This window comes from Taudactylus pleione, unplaced genomic scaffold (genome assembly GCF_031769625.1).
Source record: "Taudactylus pleione unplaced genomic scaffold, aTauple2 ptg000535l, whole genome shotgun sequence".
Lineage (NCBI taxonomy): Eukaryota > Metazoa > Chordata > Amphibia > Anura > Myobatrachidae > Taudactylus > Taudactylus pleione.
In genome coordinates, this window is record NW_028284937.1 from 10,958,331 (window position 1) to 10,977,482 (window position 19,152).

The 19,152-nt window shown below is 41.0% G+C and overlaps 1 protein-coding gene across 2 annotated transcripts in view; it reads right to left on the reverse strand.

The window, feature by feature from the left end:
* Positions 1-1,432: 1,432 nt before the first annotated feature.
* LOC148501113 (pleckstrin homology domain-containing family A member 7-like) overlaps positions 1,433-19,152 on the reverse strand; it is an 88,118-nt gene continuing 70,398 nt past the window's right edge. The window contains exons 14-24 of one of the 2 annotated variants that reach the window (XM_088450957.1): positions 17,328-17,426; positions 17,095-17,203; positions 15,059-15,168; positions 14,487-14,573; positions 13,217-13,268; positions 11,720-11,820; positions 10,520-10,699; positions 7,371-7,460; positions 4,895-5,001; positions 3,692-3,831; positions 1,433-3,490 (exon numbers count right to left, since the gene is read on the reverse strand). In XM_088450957.1, coding sequence (XP_088307083.1) covers positions 3,000-3,490; positions 3,692-3,831; positions 4,895-5,001; positions 7,371-7,460; positions 10,520-10,699; positions 11,720-11,820; positions 13,217-13,268; positions 14,487-14,573; positions 15,059-15,168; positions 17,095-17,203; positions 17,328-17,426 — 1,566 coding nt within the window. In that variant the 3' untranslated portion in view covers positions 1,433-2,999. Of the gene's footprint in view, positions 3,491-3,691; positions 3,832-4,894; positions 5,002-7,085; positions 7,461-10,519; positions 10,700-11,719; positions 11,821-13,216; positions 13,269-14,486; positions 14,574-15,058; positions 15,169-17,094; positions 17,204-17,327; positions 17,427-19,152 lie in introns of both variants that reach the window. The other variant, XM_088450956.1, reaches the window with a different exon arrangement.

Sequence of the window (19,152 nt, forward strand, 5' to 3'; positions counted from 1 at the left end):
AGTTAATGCTGGCCATGATAGAAAGAGGTCAGTACACACCGTGCATCACCGAGAGCGGGTACAGATTACCCGGGCCCGGGTCCGGCGGCGGCGGCGCCGCCCCCCCCCCCCTCACAGCAGCTCAGCACATGGGCCCCTGAGAAGCAGCCACAGCAGTCTCCTATGCCTGTGGGGGGGAGCGATCACACTTATAGCACCCCCCCCCCCCCTGGCTTTGCGCTGGAAAAACTTTTTCTTGAATTTTTGGGAAGAGGGCATGGCCACGCCTCCAGCAATTAGGCCACGGCTCCTATTACCCGGGCCCACCACGGCTCTCGGCGGGCCTGGCCACGTACAGGTCAAAAGCATCTACAGTGGGCACGTGTCCGTCATGCAATGGAAGAAGGTGGCCTGGTCTGATCAATCATGTTTTCTTTTACATCATGTGGATGGCCAGGTGCGCATGCATCATTTACCTGAGGAAGAGATGGCACCAGAATGCACTATGGGAAGAAGGCAAGCAGGGAGAGACAGTGTGATGCTCTGGGCAATGTTCTGCTGGGAAACCTTGGGTCCTGACATTCATGTGGATGTTACTATGACACGTACCACCTACCTAAACATGGTTTCAGACCAGGAACACCCCTTCATGGCAATAGTATTCATGGCAGTAGTCAATTTCAGCAAGATAATGTGCCCTGCCATAATGCACAAATTGTTCAGGAATGGTTTGAGGAACATGACAAAGTGAAGTGCGATGTTTAGGTTTTAGTTCTCACTAAACATCGCAGAGTTTTTCTCCATTTATTTTTCACTATTCATGTACACTTACTTTATCCACGATGTGATCAGGTACCCGCTGTCTTGTGATCCCGTCTTCTTCTCTGACTGGCCAGAATGAGCTAAGGGGGCGGGGAGGAGGCGGTGGAAACAGCAGTCTGTGCTGTTCTTCTCCCTTCAGCAGCCTTTATATTCCATCCTGAGATGGCAAATTCTTTTTGAGAAGCGGAACTGAAAGCTGAGCTTTCTGTGCTTCTATGAATCGCTCTCCCCATACTACAGTATGGGGAAGTGATCCTGACACAGAGCTGGGGCACCGCTGGAGAAAACTGAGATTTCTCCACAGTAACCCCTTCTGTGATTAGGAGGAAGCAGTGAAAAGCCCTGTTATCACTGATAAAGCGGTTTTCACTGCTCCATGAATAGACCCAAAAGAGTTCAATGTGTTGACTTGGCTTCTAAATTTCTCAGATCTCAATTCAATTGAGCATCTATGGGATGTGCTGGAAAACTAGTCCTAGCCGTGGAGACCCCACCTCACATCTTTACAGGAAGTCACATCTTGGTACACACACACACACACACACACACACACACTAAATAGTTTAAACAACTTTGACAGAACGTTATTGCAAGGTTAATCTTTGTTTTGATTGAAATGAATGCAAGAAGATACATACTTTGTTGCTTTATTTGCACATTGCAGCTTGCATAGATTTTACAATACAGCATAAAGCCTTAAACACATTCCCTTGTAAATGTCAATATTCTCCTTTATAAAAAGGTATAAAATGGTTAGCAGAGCTCTGCACGTAATATAAAAACAAAGAAAAACTGGTAATAAGCAAATTAGGAGATTGGCACAAGGAATGGTTACAGCAAAGACAGTATTAGACATGCTAATAAGGCAACAGACTGTCCTAGTATTTGGTTTTAGTGGCAATTACAAAGATAATTGGCATACAACTCATCCTATTCAGAGACAAGCCCAGAAGGGCACACTGAAAATATGACATGGGAGCATGTTCGAATTATACAGGCCCTTCAAAAGAACAGCAGAGTAATATGAGAAACAAACAAAATCACTAGTTGACTGGTCAAGGCACTGCAATAAAAGTAACAAGAGAAAAAAAAAGGCTGTATATGGTTTATAAAGATAAAATAACTAGACCTAGTTATGTCATGTGACTTCGTTAATATTTCCCTTGAACATATACCGTGTCTCAGGCCTTATGTGAGAGGAGGGCTTGTGCAGGCATTTATCTGGACACCCTCCTTGTATTTCCTATCTGACTTATCTTCTAGTGGAGTGCCAGGCATCACATGTATGCAGCTTACCCGGCAATGTGCTTGAACAAAGGCCACTGTAATTGTTGGACCGGAATGCTGGTAGATATATAATACATATATGAAATTGACCAGGATAAAAATGAAATTCCATGACCTTACTACTCTATACAACAGAGCGTTTAAACATTTTTGGTTAAAAAACAAAATAAGAAAATTATTATATACTTAACGTACGTTACCACAGCTTGTTCAACCAACTGAAACAATTTGAATACACTTCCACGGACAAACGTGAAAACCCCCTTCATATTATTATGTTTACCTACTTCACAGCTTCACCGTATACATACACAGGACTTTAGCTTTGGCTTCGTGCAACTGTCCTTATAGAATAATCCATATACCAACTAATCAATTCTGTTTACACTGTATTTGACCACCGCTAGCAATGATAAAGTCGCTTAACACTTTGCATAATGCTCCTAGTGAAACACCTACTCTCCGTGGGGGAGATGTATCAACCCTTGGAGAGAGAAAGTAACAACCAATCAGCTTCTAAAGGCTGTGTTTGAAAAGTGACAGTTAGGAGCTGATTAGTTGATACTCTCTCTTTCCAAGCTTTGATACATCTCCCCCCCGTGTCCCTAAACCACATTCCTTGATCTACCATGGCACTTTCTTCAATCTCTATCAACATTTTTACAGTCTCACCCTCACCTTCTTCCCACCTCCGACAATTCCCTATGTACATTTATTTACATTCACAGACACTCTGTACAACATATCCATATCATTTCCAACTTTCTACATGAACCTTCAATATATTTTCTGTAATTCTATTCTACATAAATTGTTCCATCTTCATTATAACATCCTTTGCCCCCAGAGTTCCATCCTATCGTCACATCTGTAGCAACCCTCTTCAACTCCATTCACAAGAGCCATACAAACTAAAAGCTGGACTGAAGGAGTGTGATCCTGATAGGCTCCCGTTCCTCCTTACAGTAGTCAGCGACTTTGCTTATGCTCAATGGGTTATAATGCAAGTCCTCTATGAGGAAGTCATAGTTCGCCACCTGTCCATTACATTTGGAGACAGTAGAACTCTCCTGTTTGGTAACTGGGCAGTGATCTCTGCTCTTGCTCTGTTTTTGGGCTGGCCAGTTCTCATAGTGTTGATTGTCTGAATGCAGATTACTAAACCTTTCTTTGGCGGTGTCGGGAGAACGCTGGTTTGACCCATTTGAGAAGCAGCAATGTTCATCTGTATTTGTAGATGTTCTCTCCTCTGGGGAATGAGTTGTGGCTTTGACTTGGCAATGGTCTCTGGCTTCACGATATTTTTTGCTATGGGAATCTTGCAGAAAAAAATCCCAGGGATACATTTCATCTGATGTAGAGATATCGCTGCCTGTATCGCATTCTTCCTCTAATGCTGTGGCTGTTGAATTCAAAACAAAACAACAATGCTTACACATCAGCTTGTCATTTCTACAATCAATCCTGAGCTGAGAAACTAATCTTTCCCTGATAGGACCTAGTGGCAGGTTCATTTGTAAACTACATTTGTAGGATAAATGAAAATAAAAAAAATAGAAAGAAAAATAACAGTTTGTGGAAGGCACTTAGATATAGCCGTTACCTGTAATGATTTTGCTGCGTTCTGAGGCCTCTGTTGCGAGTGTATAGGACAAGTTGATAATCCGTTCGCGCTCCCCCTCCATTGCGATGCTGAAACCTTCATCTGAAATTCTGCTGAAATCCCCAGGGGAAGGACCAGAGCTGAAATGTTCACACTGATTTATATATCGTACAGATGAATATATTACATGCACACAACCACATTTTTAAAAACACAGGGCTGCTTCAGTATCAGGAGTGAATTTGTGCCAGCCACTGAACAATGCAGCCCTAGTATCCTGCTAAAACTTAAAGCTTTTTCCTCCAGCTTCTCTAATACAGAAATATAAACTCCTCTGCAGTAAGTTCAGATTACACAGAATAAATCAATGTACCGTGGACAATTTCATATGATATTGAGCCTTCCTGTCCAAATCCTAAATATCATATTGGATCATAGTTAAATATAATTAATGTTTCTTTCAAGCTAACAACCATATTTTTGTAAAATTCTAATAAATAAATATAAAAAAAATAAATGTATTTTATATATATATATATATATATATATATATACACACACACACACACACACACACACACACACACACATATATACATATATATACACATACACACACATACTTACATCACATATTTGAAGAAAAATGTAAAGAACATTATTAGTTTATCTGATTGCAGGATATGAGGTGTGAATCCATTTATACAGGTTTAAACCCCAATGCCCAAAATACAGTTACAATCCTCCGCCTCTTATAATGCCAGCTTAATACACACACTGTCCTAAACGGATTACAAGAAAATGAACGTAATAAGAACGGTGGCCTATAGATACATTTTAATGCCCTTTATGGTTAAGTCATCTTTACAAAAGAATATGGTCCACTGCATTTGTCTGCTATGGTACCCACTCCAGTTTCACACAACAATCCGTTATTCCAGTGAGACCATGGGTGTTATATTGCCACTACATGGCACTGATATGTGCCCTCCTGGTGTGCTATTCTAGTAGAAAAATGAAATGTGCCCAATGTATTACCATTTTATAAATGCACAATAACACTGTATATTTATTTCTTTCTAGAATGAGTTTTTTTATACTTTTGTCTGGATAAAACAAGTTACCTACAATATTAAGCTCTAGTACGAGACAAAAAACACCATATGAACTAGTTTTTTCCCTGCAGGTAGAGAACACAATTACCTGGTCCTAGACACAGTGGTTTTGAGTCTCTCAGTTTTCGGTTTCATTTCCAGTTGGTCAGGTTGATGGGTGGGATTTTTCTCTGAGGTTTCTTGACCGGGTCGGGGCTGAAATGAGAACAAATATACAATACTAACAAATGTAACAATGCAGCACTCAAACCTGATAGATAGTACACATCTGTAGATTAGAAGATTGGACTTGGATAAATATTCGGTCATCACACACGTTGCATGATGACCTAAGCGTGGCTGTGACATGTTCATGTCACACCTAACTTGCACAGCACGTTCCCCAGCTCCCACCGTGCACATTAGGACTGGGACCAGGGGGTAAATATAACAGGACAGGAGAGGGGATGTAGATGGGCAGAGTGGCTGAGGTGACCCAGCAGGTGCCTTTATTTGTAGTACTTCATAACTTTTTAACAATTTTGCACTGACATTTTAAGTGTCTGCTCTACAGTGCGGATAGCCGGATACACCTATTGTGCTGTGCATAGCACACAAAATAAACACAGAGTACAGAATAGAGAAGTAAATAGGATTTATAGTAGACCCATGCCAACCATATAATCCCAGTATCAGGGCTGTAGCTAGGGTAGTGCGGCCAGTGCCATCGCACAGGGCACCGCAGGGCAGGGGGCGCTGTTTGGGCCTGTCAAATTTCTGTTTATTATCATTCTTGCTTGTAGCTTCCTCTTATTTCATCCCCAGCATCTCCTGGCCTCTCCTATCTCTTCCCTGGGCCTTCCCCATGAAGCCATGGCCCTTTTTTGGGTGCACTAAGTCCCTTTAAAAAATGAGGGGGGCGCAAATGCTCTTTCTGGCACAGGGCACCAAAAAGTCTAGTTACAGCTCTGCCCAGTATACTGCCCTGTCCATAGCACTCTCACGATGTGGTAAGAGCTGTAACGATGGGCATAACACCCAGATGCCCACCACATACAGTCCCATTCCCTTCACATGCAGCCTAATGCCCACAATTAGTCTATGAGCCTATACAATGTCATACTAACTTGTGACCTGTTCATCGACCTACCTATACCCACCACAATCCAATATCCATTAAAGCTTCATGCCCCCCATTATTGTTCTATGCCTAGTGCATACATCCTTGCGTCATCATTAATACAGTCATGTTCACCCTAGTACAGTCCAGTCCTGCATTTACCTGAAGAGGTTCATGCCCACCCTGGATGCAGAATGACAGATTTCATCCTACCTCATACAATTATGTGCAAGGAATATCAACCTCCTGTTCCATGCGCACTATATACAACCTTAGATCAAATACAGCCTGGTACAACTTCCTTTATACTCTCCCTGCATTTTAATGACCTTTCAGCTTGGGGGCAGTGAGTGTTCTTGCCACACCTGCGTGGATGAAAGCACCAGTCTCATCCAATGAAATCACAGGTGGTTCCATGCAATTAAGTCATTATAGCTCACCAATATAGTCCATAGAGCAGAGGTTCCCAAACTCGGTCCTTAAGGCATCCTAACAGTCCAGGTTTTAAGGATATCTATGCTTGACCAGAGGTGACTTAATTAGCACCTCAGTCAATTTGATTTAATGACTTGTGCTCAACCATGGATATCTCTAATACCTGAACTTTTTGGGGTGCCTTGAAGACCTCGGTTGGGAACCTCTGCCATAGAGGCTTCATATGAAGTTTCTATTTGCAGTAGCAACTAAAGAAACCACTTGTGCAGGGAGAATGATTTTAAATCAGTCTTTGAGACCACTTGTCTTCACGGGTAGCAGTAGCGCTGACCATCATGCAATGAGGCGCTGTAGGAGTTTTATAGCCCTGCTGGAGGAGGTGGTCCAGTTCCATTATTGCCTTCATTTTGTCTATATTCTATATCAGGGCTGCAGATGTCGTTGATCAGTACCAATGGGATATCTTGAACGTTACATTTGCAGTGTAATACACTGACACTTGGCCTGCTCTAGCAGCTCCATCTGGACACCTATGCCATTCGCCAACTGCATTTTCTCCACCCAAATAACTTATTTCTTTCAACTCTCTCCCTGTATATTTTCGGTTGTAGGGCAGATGAGCTGCCAGGAAGATGCTCAAACTTCAATGCTGCCTCCAAATGCTATATAAAGTGTTAAGAGTACACATCTAGATACTGAGAAATATGTAGTTGCTATGCATGTATCTCTCTGTGTAATCGCTTACCCCCTGTTTATCGTGGCTGCCATCTTGCATATCTTTTTTCAGTTGCATGCAGGCTGCGGTGACAATTTTACTGCTGGTTCTTAATGGAGGAGTGACTTTTAGCACTGGGGAGATCTCATAGCTTGTTGTGGAGGTGACATTTTCGGTCTGAGGTTCCATTACAACGCTGTATATGGGCTCCTCCTGCACTACATCAGGGGATGGCTGTTTGGCAACAACACTTCCTGGTTTTCCTTGCTGCGGAGTGGATGTTGTGCTGGGGTAAAAAGAGGCTGTGACCCTCACCAGTGCCGGTTTTCGCTGTTCTGCAGACGCCTTGTCCGATAGCGGAGAGCTTGTTCCAGACTGGAAAGAATCCGAGGAAGACGATCTTAGCTGCATAAAGAGAGAAAAGACCACAAATTAGCAGTGATCCATACCAAATTACTTCCATGCCAAACGGACACTTACAGATCAACAAATTATATTCACAGACACAGCAGACTTGGAACACAGCTATACATGCATATGTAGGCACTTCTATGAAAAAAAATAAATAAATAAATAAAAAAAACAGAAATGAGATCAAAAAGTATCTGGAAACGAAAAAAAAAAAAAAAAAAACACAGAAAATAAATTAATGATTATAATGTTATACATTTTGTTGCTACATTTATTATTATAATTAACCTTTATTTATATGGGGCCACAAGGGTTACGCAGTGCCTTACAAAGTACATAAACAAACCATACAGGACAGGGACATAGTTTATAAACATTGCTGCCATAGCTATAATAACACTCAAAAAAGCAGCAGGGCATCAGCAACCAAGTGTTCGGTGCCCTTGTGAGGAGTTTGGAGTTCATGGAAGGGGAACATTTTAAAATATATCTCCCAATATTTAGCAAACCACACAGCTCTTCTAATAGCAATCTTAAAATATATATGGTGTTAACAATTAGAGAGAGTCCAAAAAAAAAAAAAAAGAAAATGGCTAGTAATGTTTTATTTTATTTTATATACACTCACCAGAGCAATTCCAATAGAAAAAAAGGCTTTTTACTTCTTACATATATCGGTCGACGTTTCGGTCATTCCTGTCCTTTAAGACCAGCAGCATAGTCACAACAGTGCGAAAGATGGCATATGTCACCAAAAAGCATCACCGATCACCTTACCTGTATCCCCTTAAATAGCCAGCTTTTCCCGCGTATCGTCATGCTGAGCATCGCCGATCCGGAAATGCCAAGTATTCCACCCTGTGGAACGCAAAACACATCTCCGGAAATGACCAAACATCCGGTCATAGGTAAATCTCAACCGGCAAGGCCCGTTTGGTGTGGTGGTCAGTAACTGGTGCGACACTCGCGTCGCAGACTGACGCTACCAGTTAATTCAACAAGGCACCAGATCACCACATGCATCATATAGAGCATCCGGTCATAGGTAAATCTCAACCGGCGAGTCGGGAATTAACCCTTCGGGAATTAACCCTTCGTAAATTGGAGGTGAAGTGGATTTTTCGCTTGGACACCGTGACATATGCTGTCTTTTGCACTGTTGTGACTATGCTGCTGGTCTTGATAAAGGTAAGGAATGACCGAAACGTCGACCGATATATGTAAGAAATAAAAAGCCTTTTTTTCTATTGGCCCATTTATTATTGGATTGTATTATTCTGGACCAAAGAAATAACTTTTTTTGATTCAGGGGGAGCACCCCATAAAGTTGAGAACAATGTGGATGTGAGTGCAGACATTTTTTGGATTATATATAAATATATATATAACCCACTTGACAACAGCAGCACACACTATCGTACAAAAGTTCAGAGTGCTCAGCACATAAATAGCACAAAAGATAATGTTCTTTATCAAAGAATAGTCACAGAGTTCCAACAAACATGAATTCCATAAAATGGCTAACAAAGGTATTCGGCAATAGGTCAATACATAGAGGGATAGTCATCAGTGCGATCCATATTAACAGAGCATGTCAGCCACATATGATCAGGCCACATTGTATATTCATCCATACGATCACAAACCCCTAGGCAGCATAGCACACCCGAAACATTAAACATTACTAGCCTTTTTTCTTCTGGTCTCTAAATAACTTTACAGTCCACTGTTGAGTTTTTAATGAAGAATACACTTTGCAAATTAAGTATTCTTATAAAAATGTGTCACAAAAAATTAGGGAAACAAAGTACAGGTTGAGTCTCCCATATCCAAATATTCTGAAATACGGAATATTTTTAGCATGACTGAGATAGTGAAACCTTTGCTTTTTGATGGTTCAAAGTGCACAAACTTTGTTTAAGGCACAAAATTATTAAGAATAAAGGATAAAACTACCTATAGGCTGTGTATATAGAGTGTATATGAAATATAAATGAATCTCATGTATGTACACAAACTTTGTTTGAGCCACAGAATTATTGAAAATATTGTATAAAATTACCTTCAGCCTATGTGTTTAAGGTGTATATAACACATAAATGCATTCTGTGACATTTCAATATGGAATGGAAATATTCCAAAATACGCAATATTCCGATATCCAAAATACCCTTGGTCCCAAGCATTTTGGATATGGGAGACTCAACCTGTAATCGTAAAACACAATTTCAATGAGTCATGGGAACCCATAATGAATATCACCTTCCAATCTTGAATTGCAAACCCCATTTTTAGATTCTCTGATGTACATAAAGTAACGTTTCAGCTCATGACATCTCTTTCATAATAAATTTGTACATTCAGAAAATACCATTGCTATTTGCTATGTCTAACAGGTCACATTTTAACTGAAATGTGAAAAAGTGTTTTTATTAAAATGTAAAAAAGCTGAATCAAAAACAGATGATCTATCTATAATATATATATATATATATCTATATCTAAATATATCTCTCTATTTTCTCCTTCTATAAACACCTAAAAAATTAAGTTATATATTTTTTTTTTCTTGAAAATAATTCATTTTCACCGTCCCGAATTAAGCGCTAACCATGTAAAATATCGCTGCCCAACAAAGCCTAAAATTTTCACTACATCACTAGTTGGAAGCCACCCCAAAGTCTGCCTGTGACTCCCCACTGGCGCTTAGTACCACTAGGGAGAAGGTAGGAGGGTTTCATTCTTGTATATGGCACTTTGCTGAAGATGATTAATACAACACATCCTCCGTAGTTTTTAGATTCATCTGGAGGATGAGCGCCACTGGTCCTCTGCGGCAAAAGAGCAAATGGTCTTCCAACCATAAATGCCTTTTCATTCAGAAAATATCAATGAATAGTTATTTGCCATATTTTGCCACTCTTTCAATATGAGACAGAATATGGAATTTTTTCATATGACCAAAACCATCAAGTGACTGAGCTTTTAACAAAGTGGTTTACAATTAGAGGTTAGCACAAAGCATTTATCACTCATAATGAAGGCACACTCACTCTGCCAACTATTGGACCGGCCGTAGACCTTTGAGAATTTTGACGTTGTGCCGTGACACCGGGTTTAGGTTTCTCATGAATCTGGGCCTCCTGGTGTCTCCGCATCCTCTCCAGCTGCTCCTCAGCACTCATCCGTTGTTTTCGGACAGTGCCCACTTCTGGAACATTAGGGGGTGAAGCCTACAAAACAGAAAACAAACAAACATGGTTGGCATAAATGGTTGTAGCTACCGAAAATTATTTTTGTGTATAATTTTCTACAACTTTCTCCCATGCGGAGATGCTTACAAAGAACTTCGAGACAGATCGTCAAAAGACTGCTCAGCAGTGATGTGCAGGAAAACCACCCAATATATACAACAGACCCTGGCATGCTATACATGAAGTGAACCTAAGCCCATGGAATCGGTATGTAATGCCGGCGTCTGAATAGGCCGGATCAATTACCAACAGCGGAAGACCGACTGTTTGAAATCCCGACAGGGGATGGTAAGTATCCTAACCCTCCCCTCTCCCTAACCTAACCCTCCCTTAGTGGTGACTAACCCTAACCTTTCCCCGTTATTGCCTAAACCAAACCCCCCCTTCCCCTAGCCTAGCCCTAACCCTCCCGGGGGGGGGGGGGGGGGTACCTAACCCCAAGTCTCCCCGGGGGTTCCTAAAGCGAACCCTAAAATGCGCCTAGAACCTAAGACACCTGCCTTACCTTCGTTCAGTATGCCGGGTGTCGGGATTTCATCGTGGGGATAATGATAGGCATCAGGATTTCGATGCCCATCTTTAGTTCCATGTCGGGCTTTTAGTGTCAGGTATCCGGTTTACATCCCTGCTGCAAACATACCTTTGTCATACATCTGATTCACTATATAAACTCTCTCTCTCTCCTTAGCAAAATAGGTTTGTTTGCAGGCGGAACGCGTTGGCCTTACCACTCACTAGGTTATGTTTACCCAGTTTAGTAAATGCTCTTTAGAAAACAAAAAGATCATGTTTAAGTAGGAGTCCCAGTTTTTTATAAATACTGGATGCCTCAATTTTGTGTATACTACAGGTACACTTTGAAATGATAGTTGCTATAAAAATAAAAAAGAAACAAACAGATCCATGTTTTTGAAATACCTACAGAGTTAGATTTGGAAGCTCCATAATGTGACTCAGTGATCATTTTGCTTAAAAGAATAAAGAACTTAAATACTGTACCTTTGCCTCTAGAATCACTTTGTGACACGAGGGTATGGATACTGGGCAGGAAGGAAGAGCTGGACGAACATCTGCTACACTTTTACTGGCCGATGCTGGATCTACAATAAAGTGAGAAGTAGGTATATAGGGCTACAATAGGCATTTACATTGTCACAAAATACTGCATACAGGGTCAGACAGGCCCACAGGGGAATTTCTTGGTGGGCCCCAACCCTTCCTCTAGGGGTCAGTAACTTGGTGGAGCAGGAGTGCATTGGTGCCCCCCCCTACCCATTTTATATATAGAGACATGAGATGGTCCTATTTAAGGTGCACTATGGCCTCATGGGGAAGGCCTGGGAAGAGATTAGGGAGGCCAGGAGATTCTGGGGATAAAAGAAGAGAAAGCTACAAGTGAAAATGATAATAAACAGGAAAACTGACAGGCCCAAACAGCACCCCTTGTCCGGCGGTGCCCTGTGCCATGGCACAGGTCGCACCACCCTAGTTATGGCCCTGACTTGGGTGCTTGGTTTGGCCAAGTCCCTCTGTGGTGACAGGTCACACCCCTTAAGCTTGGGCTTCTACCACTGCATTCACTGGTTGGTCCTTCATGCCTTAGTCCGACACTGACAGCATATCAGCTTTGGCTACTAAAGAGACCATAAACTGACACATTATGCAATCTAAGCATGCATATGGTTTGTTACCAAGACCCAAGTTTATAATACACAATAAGCAATGCTACAGTAAGCAATTTAAAAGGGGGTTATTCACATTTTGGAATCCGCTTCTATTTCAATAGTGCCTGAAACAAGCCAGGTACAGGGGAGTCCAAACATTTCACTGTGTGCTGCCCATGCTGTAACTTTATGGTGTTTAAAAGACATTTCACAGACACTGTAGCACAGCAACTGTCTGATTAGTGTATGTTATAGCGCATTTGTGCACAAGGTGCTATTTTACTGCAAGGAAACCAAATACATTTACTGTGGAAAATGAAGGTTCCCAAACTTACAGGATTTGCTATTTATGTGTTACTAACTTTTCCAGTTAGCTTTTATAGAAAAATAAACATGCATCAAGAGAAGTTTCAAACCCATCTACTTGTTATCTGCAGACAGGTTTCAAAAAATAGTTTGGAAATATATATTCAGTGACAGAACTGGACAGAGACCAGATTACTTTCCTAGAAGGTTTTTTTTTTGTATTAAGGTCGTCATCATCTGCCAACCAGTTACCCTTTAATGCAATGCAGGAAAGGAGGCAATTTAAGAGCTTGCCTTGACCCCCCAAAAAATAAAGATTTGTAAATCAACTAATTAGCCATCAGAGGTTACAAATGAACAGCCGGCCTATGGGCAATTTAATAGAATATTGCTAAATTATTTGTGGTAGATGAAAGTAGACCAGGAAATGTAATCAGTTTTCCAATGTTCTTTCGATGAAAAAGGGCATTTAGAAATAAAATACAAAGAAGAAAATAAAATAAAGAACAAAATCCACACAACTCACCACTTGGTGCGGATGACAAGGGAAGTGAGGCTTTGCTCTCAGGCTGCTCATTCTGATGTAGCGTTTTCCATAATGCACAAAGAGAAGACAACAGCAATATATAAATCTTGAGGGGACATGTACTTTGATAAACACTTATCTTCTTTGCTTAGCAGGAAGGCTTTAGGAGGACCCATGTAACATTTGAAAGGATATTGGATGTCTCCTGCAATGCTGGCACATAACTGAATAGCTGCAGCATCTGCCAAATAATAGGAAAACCATTGCCCCACCATATCCCCTTTCACATTTCTGCTGGGAACAGTTCATAAGCTCATTACCCTAATCATAAGGTAAGAACCCCCTTTAAAATAAAAAAAAAAATAATAATAAAAAAAAATCCAACAACCTAACCAGGAAAGAGAGCACAAGTTAGTGGAGTATATGGAAAATTCTAGTGATGCCCCGAATCATGTAACATGCGCTAGCGCCATATGCATGGTTGCACCGTTTGTGCCCTCATCTGGTGACATTTAATTAAATCACAAATGACAACACTATGATGAAAATGCTCTATAGACATTTGTAATTATGAGGCCCATTTATCAACGAGTTTTAACATACGCAAAGAGATTCAAAACTCGTTGCATATGATAAATGTTGCTGAAGCCAATCGGCTCCCAACTGTCATTTTTCAAACAGATGACAGTTAAGAGCCGGTTGGCTGGAGCACCATTATCATATGCAATGAGTTTTAAAACCTGTTGCGTATGATGTAGCTCGTTGATAAATGGGCCTTTAAATGTAATATTCCGTACCATATTTGAAACTTCTCTTTAATAATTTTCTGCAGGGGCGTTTCAAGAGAGGAGGGGGTCCGTGTGCAGTCTCTGACCGGGGCACCCTTCTCGCTCTCTGTCGTCCGACTGCGCACTGACCACAGCACCGCACTGGTAGACTCTGGGCACTAGAGTGTGCCCAGAGTCTACAGTGCATGCGCAGGTCACCAGAAAAATATGGCCATTTTCCCTGTGTTTTTTATACTTCTCATGCGCAAAAACGCCGGGAAAATGTCCGCGGCGGCCATTTTCCTGGCGATTTTGACAGCGTTGATACCGGCACAGACGAGGGATTCCGGCGGCGGAGTGTTAAGTACTAAAATTATGAGTGCAGGGTGTGCGGTGTGGGCCCCCCATGACCTGCCCCGCACACCCTGCCCCAATTATAGAAACGCCAATGGTTTTTGGTTTTCTGGAGCTTAGTGCAGCATTTGAACTAGAAGTGTACTCACTTGGTCATTGGGCTGTCCCTCTGTCCCATCGTTGTGAGTTTGGTTGTCCTTAGGGAGAGGTGGTCTGGGTGGAATTGCTTCAGGTTCCTTTAGAGATTTAAATACATCCATTATAAAATCAAGGTATTTCAACAAGGGCCAACAAACTGGAGACCTTAGAAATGCAAAAATAGATAGCTTGAACAGGGGACTGTCTAGGAGTATAGTCCTTCAGGCTATTAACACAGATTTAAATAGAAAACAGTAATTAAGGAAATATATACTACATTTTTAAACAATTCAGGTGCAGATAGGAGCCGCTATAAGGGAGGCCCAATCTCAAGCCATCATTGTCTTCATTCATGGTCGCTGGAAGTTGGACAATTACCCTATCTGCCTTCCCCAGAATGCGGATTTGGTTTGCAGACCCTTAACTACACACAACAAAAATAGCACAGAAAACTCTAAAGAACAAAACAAAATGACAGACTTCCATTGCAGAGGTCTTTTCTGGTTATGGAGTACAGTAACTCCCACTAGTTTTGCGGATTTCAATATAAGTAGAATCCTGCAAGGGGTGTAGGATAACTTACACTGTGATTTTCTCTTGGACCAAGAGGATGGAGCCCAGAATGATGGTAAATAAAGTTTCTCTGGTAGGTTGGAGGTGCCTCACTTGCTGGGGAAGGCGGGTTAATCATTGCTAAATGACGGGAAAAAAAAAAGAAGAAGGATGAGAACAATTCGTAAAAAAAAAAAAAAGAAGAAAAAAAAAAAGCAATTTCATTATCAACAAACTAAAGATTGAATTCAATTAGCAGTGAGCATCAGAATGGCATAAGTGGGATAGGTTTCTAATTGCAGCCTTTAATGGTGCAAGCAACTCTACCATAACAGGCATAAAGCCAAGCTGTAATGCTGTACGTTTCTTAGCCATGTGATCAAGTTTTTAAACCATTATTATATAGCAGACTTATGACTTTAGCAAAGTTACCCAGACGTTCAAATTAATAGAAAGCTTGAACATTATTTATTTATATATATATATATTATATATATATATATATATACACACACACACACACACACACACACACACACACACACACACACACACACACACACACATATATATATATATATATATATATATATATACATACACACAATTTTCAGATGGCCCAGATGGGTAAGTCAGTAACATAGGGGGAGATGTGCCAAAACTTCTAAAAGAGGACAACTGGAGAAGTCCCTTAAAGTAATCAATTTGATCATTTTATGGAATGCACTAGATAAATGACAGCTAGATTCTGATTTTCTCCACCTGTCCTCATTAGAATGTTTGATATATGTCCCAGTTTTGTACGGTGAGTTAGAAAGCAGTGTGCTCCTGCACTGTCTCCGCATACATGCTGTGCACTATGGCTCTAGAGTCCACAGGGAGGTCAGACCGCCAACCTGTGCTACTGCACACGTGAATGCAGATAGGTTTATGTGAAGAGGGACATGGTGGGAGACAGTCTTCTACTTAGTTTCTATATGCAAGACCTGGTTAATACCTGCAATAAAGCTGTTCCAGCATCCCTGCACCACTACAGTCACTGGCTGGTGAGCTGTATGGAACCCTGCTTCACTCAAGCTCTGCACCATCGCCAGTGTGCATGTAACAGTGAGTACGGCTGTGCCTGCTATCAATAAACCAACACCACAGTAAAATTACTGGGCTGTTCATAGTTTGAGTCATCCACTGTTGTGTCACTCCGCAATATCACCACCTGCACATTTCCAACACTATGCAAATGTAAAGAATTAGTGTATTTCTTCTCAATACTGAAACCAGATGGTTTCTGACTAGACTGGTGTTGATTCTAGTGTAACCCACAAATATATTTTCCATGCTTTTCCTATCCCTGACCATTTGTAAAATTAATTTCACACCATTCATTTGTGATTTTTTTTTTTATGTTAAGAAGTGGTGATAATAATTTAAATTGCTTATAATCAAGAGCTGGCATTCAGTAAAAGTATTATTATGTATTATTTCTAAAGCGCCACAAGGGTTCCATAGAGACAAACAATGCGTGAACATGGACAACAAGATACATTAGTGCAGACAGTAGACCTAAAATAAATTTAAAGTACACTGACTAGGCATTTGTGTACAATGATAAGGCAATTTAAAAGGTTTAACAACAAATTCGGTTTAAGTGTAAACACTGTTGAAATGGGACATAAAATAAAGATTTAAGTATAGAACACACACAATGATGAGAGAGACGCAGACAGATCGAGACGCAGACAGATCGAGACGCAGACAGATCGAGACGCAGACAGATCGAGCCGCAGACAGATCGAGCCGCAGACAGATCGAGCCGCAGACAGATCGAGCCGCAGACAGATCGAGCCGCAGACAGATCGAGCCGCAGACAGATCGAGCCGCAGACAGATCGAGCCGCAGACAGATCGAGCCGCAGACAGATCGAGCCGCAGACAGATCGAGCCGCAGACAGATCGAGCCGCAGACAGATCGAGCCGCAGACAGATCGAGCCGCAGACAGATCGAGCCGCAGACAGATCGAGACACAGACAGATCGAGACACAGACAGATCGAGACACAGACAGATCGTACCAGGGTGTCTTGCAGTGTCTGGGATGATATGAAAGTTGGTTTTGTTAAACCGAAGACCAGAAATTATGTCATTGATCATCCAAAGGTCTCTCTGAGCGGCTACTTGGTCCTGTAATTAAATACAGTAAAATATATTAACAAAAGCTTTTAATGTTTTGCAAAGAACTATTAGGTAAAGAATGGTCTAAACTCTTTATAACTGGAGGTAGGTGAAGGCTGTGCCTAATAAGTACCTGTGGGTGTCCAATCTGACTGACGCGCTCCAACGTCTCCCTCACTGTATGCAGCTCATTTTCAAGGAGTCGGTACTCATCCCATGCTCTGTCCCTCTCCTGAGTAAGTAAAAGTAAAATATAATCAGTATGTATTTGGGTTTTAGGGGAATTTAAGAGGGAGAACAATTTTTCATGAAATGGCAGATTATCAATGGAGGAAAAATAAGTGGTGTGACTGGGACGCAACACACGTTCCTGCTGCTCAGTCCAAAAATTCTATTAGAAATTATTGCAAAAAAAAGAATTCATACAAGAAAAAATGTGAAATTGGATTTAGAGCACTCAAATTACATTATTTATTTAAATACAAAATTCTCAAGGCTACAACATAAAAATATAAATCCTAGATTTTTTTTCCATAATAGTTTTTATTGAAAATTTAGTATATAAAAATAAATGAGGATACAGAATGAAAAAAAAGGGGAAAAGGGGGAAGCCAGACATATCGCATAGCACAAAACAAAACAAAACAGCATTGGTCAGCTTGCAAACATTTGATTCATAGACAAAAAAGAGAACTTTTAATACACATAAAAGTAATTAGAAACAGGATACTAAAGGAAGGATGAGTAGAACTACCCCGAATCTGAATGAGGTGAGCAGAGAACACCTAAATCAACAGGAACCCTATAAATAGTGGAATGACCTTGTTTTTCCCTATATTCTCCCCATTGAAACCATTTCATATGGATGGAGTTAACAGAGGAGGAATATTTGCTATCCAATGTTTCAAAAACAAAGTGCTTATGAACCTTGTTTTCTATCATTGTGATGTTGGGCAAGTTAGCAGACTTCCACCCCTGAGCAATTGCAGCCTTCGTAGCTATTAAAATATGTCCCATGATGTATCTCTCACCACAGGATAATGTCCCAGGATAAAAATGAAATAAAGTTAGGGGCTCCGCAGGAATGGTTGTTCCAACTATATTACTTATCATGGAAAACACCGCATTCCATAGGGGTCGAAGCAGGGGACATGACCAGAAAACATGGAGAATGTCTCCAACCAAACCACAGTTTCGCCAACAATATTGGGAGGCAGAAGGCCAGATTTTATGTTGCCTCTCAGGTGTAAAATATGCTCTCTGAAGTAGCTTGTAATACATTTCTGAATGATTAATACATTTGGATACTGTAAAACCTAAACCAATCATCTTCAGAAAGATCTACAGCTAAATCTCTCTCCCATTTGATCTGGCATGGTAATTTCCCCTTTTTATTTATTCTTATCTGACACTGATACCACCAAGAGATACCCCCTTTATGATTAGGAGATTGGAAACTAAGTAACAGCAACGCTGGGAAGGCAGGTTTCTTAATTGGAGAAGGGAGGTGGCTTTGCAACCAATGTCTCAACTGTAAGTACTTATAAAAGTCCTGCTTCATTAGTCCAAATTGAGTTTGAAGAAACACAAATGGGGCAAGACCATTTTCTGTAAATACGTCACTAAGGGAAGAAAGGCCCGCCCCAACCCATGAACCTAAATACAAATCTGGAATCAAATTAGCTATCGATTGGAGAGACAGATTAGGAGAAGGCAAGGAAATTTCTTCATCTAAGGAAACATATGCATGCCAGCACATTATTGTAGTCCGAACGTCTTTACAAAATCCCGGTCTGAAGGAAATTTCAGAGGGGGGCAACCAGAATAAATCAGAAAGAGGGAAGGGACGCATAAATTCCCTTTCAATAAGTACCCAGGGTTTGGGGCAGTCAATTATGAACCAATCTCTGGCCTGACTAAGAATACAAGCTGAATGATAGCGTTCCAAGTCTGGGAAG